This window comes from Gavialis gangeticus, unplaced genomic scaffold (assembly GCF_001723915.1).
Source record: "Gavialis gangeticus isolate Ggan-Ray unplaced genomic scaffold, GavGan_comp1, whole genome shotgun sequence".
NCBI classification, from domain to species: Eukaryota; Metazoa; Chordata; order Crocodylia; family Gavialidae; genus Gavialis; species Gavialis gangeticus.
Window position 1 is genome coordinate 60,126,752 of NW_017728993.1, and position 5,943 is coordinate 60,132,694.

Consider the following 5,943-nt stretch of genomic DNA (forward strand, 5'->3'; position numbering starts at 1 on the left):
GCAATAAAGAAACTGAAGCTGCAGAGAAGAACTCAGAAAATGTGTTTTATTCGAGTTCAGGAAGCCCAAAGGAAACAAACAGCACTCGGGGTTTGATGTCAAACAGAGATATGGACCTCTCCTTCAAAAAAAAAAAAAAACCTCTGTGGACTTTCCCTATTTCTCAAGCTAACCACTGATTAAAACCCATAGGCGGCCAGTAGGGGGTGCATGGGGGTTCACGTGCCCCCCCCCAACACTGATGCTGTCGGAAGAGCTGGTGCCCCCCTGACAGGGCCGCCACCATTGGTGGCTTCTGCGGGTGCCCTGCCAGATTCAGGAGGCACCAGTCACATGTTAAAACTCATTCCACCAGCCCTAGCTTTGAGGCACCATAAAACAGGATGGTTTCCTCTTTATGGAATGAATGGGAGTCTTTATGTTTTACATTCTAATACAGACATCTTTCCAAGCTACCATGCATAGACCAACCCCTCCAATATCATTCAATGTAACCACTTTAGTGGCCATTATATTGAAGGATGTTTCTTTCAAAGAGCTGCCGGACTTGTGCGGTTCATGAACCTCCATACCCCAGCAGTGCTACGTGTACTGAGACACTGATGAGTTAAGCGTGGTTAAGATTCTGCAGTTTAAAGACCAGTCCTGTATTAGGCTCTCTGCCCTAAGCCCACATGGAGCTACATTGACTCCCATGGGTTTCCTGGATTATGGCTCTATTCAGTGGCTCATTAATGAACCAGGACCTCATGACCTTACTTAAATTTAAAAAGGACTGTAACTTAAATTCTCATGAGAAGGATCTCATGTAGCAAGCCTCCTCCCCACCAGGAAACCAAACAGAAATTTATAGGGAGCAGCACTAAACAATTTTCACATCACAACACCAATCCCTGACAAGGACCCAGTTTTCTAAGTGTTGTAAATATACCCATGATTTAGCTAGGGCAGCTGTTTTCAATAGAAAAGGTTTCTGACTTTTCACCTCAGCTCAGGATGTCAGCTATCCTAGGAAAGCCTCATAGGCTGGAGAGGCCTCCAGAAACAGGTAACTAATTCTTCAAGCAGGGATTTTGCAGACCAAACTACTGGAGCATATTTTTTTCATTTTTTGCCAAAGTCACACAAGCACATACAGAACCTCACATCCTGAAATCCATCGTGTCCGGACATTTGACTGGGGAGGGCTACACAGCTCCCTGAAAAAAGGGCTGAATACATGTGGGATTGAAAGACACTTGCTGGAAAACAGCTTGCTTGTCTCACTGTCCAACAAGTCTAACAAGCCCATAATAAGCTTCATGCTTTATGATCCTCCCCCGGCCTGTCACCTCCCTTCTTCCCATACCCCCACCTTCTCTTCTGGCCACAATAAATTCCAGGCACCAGCCACCCTACTTCCAGTGCAAGACAATCTTCCTAAAAGCTGCATGCTTCTCAACAGAAGGATGGAAAAAAGGTCTCGAAGCTCCCCCAATGAGTCTCACAGAAGAAGCAAAGAGTCCCCAGCTATGCATGGCAAAAGGGACAAGATGGAAAGCAGCAGAGAAGCCAGCAGAGAAAGAGGGGAGTCCAAAAGAGGGAAAACAAAGGAGACCAGGAAGGAGGGCCAGAGCACTGTGGGGGCATCCAACAGAGTTCAGTCTTCCACAGTGGTGGACGTGGACGAGGTGGTGTCTTTCGATGATGAAATGGAGGTGCTGGCACTGCTGGAAAGTGAGCGACAAGAGGAAGGTATGGGTGGCAGGGGCTTGGGAGGGCAAGCACAGAGAACCCACTGGCTCTTTGGAAGCTGGACTGCCTGGAGCAGGGCACTGGTATCTAATTCTACCCTGACCCTTGCATAGTCCTTTCTACCACCTCCAAGTGAGAGCAAAGTGAGTGAGACCCCACACTGCACAGGTATAAATGATTACCCAAGGCACAGCACACCAGAGAATCAACTCCCCACAGGGCAGAAAAGTGCAATACCCAATGCACTTTTGGAAACCTGTTTCTGCTTTTATCAAGGCTGACCTCTCAGAGAAAGCACTAAACTAAGAGCACAGCTTTCAGTTTCACTATGCTCTGCTTTCACAATTATGCATCTGATTCTATTGCCCATCAATGCTTAGAAGTGCCGGGGACTGTTTACCATCCCTTAGATCAGTGGTTCACAAACTTTTCTGGTCACAACTGCACTGAGAATGGAGAGGATGTAGTGCAACTCCATATATGCAGTTACTGCTGTTTGTGTTCCTGCAGTTAACAAGAGATGGAGATTTACTGCTTCTCTGCAGTAACTGCCTCCATACTCACAACTGCTCCACAGTGGGTGCGTCTATACAAGATACTTACTGTGCAGTAGCCTAATAACACTGTGCAGTATTGAGCTAGTCAAGAAAATGTGTTACTACACTACTGCAGTGTTGTTAGGTTACTGCACAGTAAGCATCACAAAAAACTTGTGCGCTGGTGCTACTGCATATTTAGTTAGTACTTCATTAAGCAAGTTAAGCTAAATGCACAATTAAATACTGCACATTAATGAACATGTAGACACACACAGTGGGCACATGTAAACGTTCATTAATGTGCCGTAATTACGGTGCATTACTTTTAGCACCCATGATAACAGGTACTAACTTAATGAACTGTAATCAGAGCTACTGTACATTACCACAGATTAATACCTTTTATGTGATGTTAATGCACATTAGACTAAATCTGCTATACATTAGCATGGTTTTTGCCAGCCACACTAATGCACAGTAGAGGTTGGCATAATCTACCCTTGGAAAACAAGATTAGCTGAAAGTTCCTTCTTTGCTGTCAGTCTTGTAATGATTTCTAACTATGACTTAAAAGATCTTGGCTCCATAGTGCAGTTGGGTTCCCCATGGTATATCAAGAAATTATAGGGAGATGCAAGCACCAGCAGTCCAAGAATTGACCATATTTAAACCCTTTTATGTGAGGCCCAATGTTGACTCTAGGCAAATTTAGGTGAATGCCCTCTGACTACCTCATAGCAGGTATTGATGACCTAAGGGGAGTTAATTTTCTGACTGTGCAAACAAATCTTAGTCAGTATAGATAGAAACAGTCACCTGTTAATGCATTTGCTCTTTATTTTTCTGTAGGTATAAAGTCTTCAGGTCTCGGTATCTGTGAGTGGCTTCTTACCATCCTATCCCTTCTCTTCATCATCATGACCTTCCCCATCTCCATCTGGTTTTGCATGAAGGTAAGACTAGTCAGGGAGTTGTGTGATTTTGTTGACTTAGAATGCAGAAGGCAGGGTAGATTTTCACCTTTATAGACAAACTAAATCAGAGATATACAGCATAAGCTTTCGTAAGCAGAGGGCTCGTTTCTTCAGATGCCGTGAAGGGACTGTAGGAAGCAGAGCTTTTAAATAGAAAGCAGTGATTAGAATACAAAGGGTAGGGAAGGGGGGAGGTAAAAGAAGGGGGCTTAGTGTGCATCAGGGCTGTAAATCAGTTGTCTCAGTGGGACAGGTACTTAACGTTAGACATGTAATAAGCGCTTTTCTGGCCCAGGGCCTGCCAACTTATGTAGGATCCTTGTATTATTTTGGCTAATCACACATCATCTTTCATTAGACGGCAGGTCAGGTGTCTTGGACAAATTCCAATTAGGGCAATTCCACATTGCCTATTTAATATTCCCCAAGCTGGTTGTAGGGTGTTCCTTTCCTTCTGTTAATACACTATGCTGTAGGGTGGCTATGCACCATTAAACATTTGTTATGTTCCATCTCAGAGATGGCAACAATACAGCAACAGGTAAAATGATTTCTGTATTACAGCTTTTAAAATTACAAGTCTTGGTAAATACAAGGCTTTTTGATATACAATACAACCACATTATCATAAATCCCATCTATAACCAACTCCTGCTTTTAACAATCCAAAAGCAGGAGCCAATTTTTTCGTTGTTATCCTGCAGCAAATAGACTAATCCTATTATAGTGAACACCCTCTTTAAATTAACTTTTCTCCTGATCCTGTGGTGATTCCTTATAAGAAAACTGTACTGATCTGAAACCATTTAGTCATCGCCATTATATAGATCGCATGAAAAGCTTCCTTAAAAGGACATTTGAAGCTTACAAAGTCAAGCAGCTAAGAAATGCCACTGTAATCATGCTCTGTGCGTAGTATTTTTCTTCCCATTTTCATCCTTGGTTCTCACTATCAGTTTCTTTGCCCAGCCAGTCCCAGTTTCCTCTGCCCTGCCTCCAGCTCCCGTTCTCAGCCTTTCCCCCTTCCCTTTCTTTTCCCAGTCTATACATCTTGAGACCTACTGCATCTAATGGTCATAAATGGTCAATTTTCAGGATGGACAGAAGTAAATAACAGGGTCCCCCTGGGATCTGTGATGGGACCAGTGCTGTTTAACATATTCATAAATGAGCTAGAAAAGAGAGTTAGTAGCAAGGTGGCCAAATTTGCAGATAAAAAATTATTCAAGGTGGGCAAGTCCAAGGCAGATGAAATTCAGTGTAGATAAGTGTAAAGTGATGCACACAGGCAAAAATAACCCAAACTGTACCATCACTGTGATGGGTTCTACATTAGCTATTACCACACAGGTTAGGAGATCTGGGAGGCATTGTGGACAGTTCATTCAAAAACACCAGTTCAGTGCTCAGCAGATGTCAAAAAGGCAAACAAAATGTTAGGGGTTGTTACGAAGGGAATTGTAAATAAAACTAAAAGTATCATCATGCCCCTTTACAAATACATGGTGCGTCCACACTTTGAATACTGTGTCCAGTTCTAGTCCCCACACCTCAAAAAAGATACAGAAAAACCTAGAGAAGAGCAACAAGGATGATTGGCAGTATGGAGGGGCTTCCATGTGAGGAGAGACTAAAGAGGCTAGGCTTATTCAGTTTAGAAAAGGAACGCTTGAAGGGGGACATGATAAAGGTTTACAAAATACTAAATGGTAAAGAGAAAGTAAATATGGATTTATTATTTACTATCTCTAAAAATACAAGAATTAGGGGTCACAAAATTAAACTAGTAGGTAGTAAATTTAAAACTAACAAAAGGAAGTTCTTTTTCACACATCACATAATTAAAGTATGGAACTCATGGTCACAAGACATTGTGGAAGCTGACAGTTTAACCAGATTCAAAAAGGGATTGGACAAATTCTTGTACAGTAGGGGCATCAGTAGCTATTGAGTACTATTGGGGGTCTTTAAGAAGAGGCTGGGGGTCTTTAAGAAGAGGCTGGATGCCTACCTGGCTGGACTCGTTTGAGTCCCATTTCTCTTTTTGGGGTTTTTTGTTGTTCTCCCGCCCTGGCGGGGGGTCGGGCTAGAAGATCTACTAGGTCCCTTCCGACCCTTAATCTATGAATCTATGAGTATGGGAATTAGGGATACAGCCTTTAAATTAAAACTTCCTAGACCATAAATGCTGGCAGCTGCAAGTCAGAGAGGAACAGTGGAAAAAAACCCTGGTCATACCCAGTTCACATTTCCTTACAGCATCCACTCTCTGCTCCTGTATGACACAGGATACTGAGCAAGATGGACCTTATGGTCTGACCCAGTAAATGACAATTCTTATATTCTCCTCCACATTGCCTGGATCTGGAGGTGACCATGAATACAGGTGAGACAGGTTCATGGCTTTCTGTTCAAATACCAGGATATGGCCTAGGGCTGTAATTTCAGGGGGAAGTCCTATTGAGTCCCAGCAAATACTCCAGAGAATTTAGTGATGAACTGCAACAAGTCTACTGAGCATATGTAAACTACAGTGTTTTTTCAAAGGCTTATATGTTGGCCAAAAAGTTGCTCAGATTTTCACAGGAACAACAAAAGGCATGTCTATGGCCTCTGACATACATTATTAAATTAAAGGCATCATGAGATCTGATGCACAGTCCCAACAATCATGCCTCCTGCCATGCCACATATAT

At 42.9% G+C, this 5,943-nt stretch overlaps 1 protein-coding gene across 2 annotated transcripts in view; it reads left to right on the forward strand.

Annotated features, from left to right (window-relative positions):
• The first annotated feature begins 1,384 nt into the window (after positions 1–1,384).
• NPHS2 (NPHS2, podocin) overlaps positions 1,385–5,943 on the forward strand; it is a 14,083-nt gene continuing 9,524 nt past the window's right edge. For both annotated transcript variants that reach the window (XM_019501801.1, XM_019501802.1), the window contains exons 1-2: positions 1,385–1,734; positions 3,123–3,226. In XM_019501801.1, the coding sequence (XP_019357346.1) occupies positions 1,431–1,734; positions 3,123–3,226 (408 nt within the window). In that variant the 5' untranslated portion in view covers positions 1,385–1,430. The remainder of the gene's footprint in view (positions 1,735–3,122; positions 3,227–5,943) is intronic.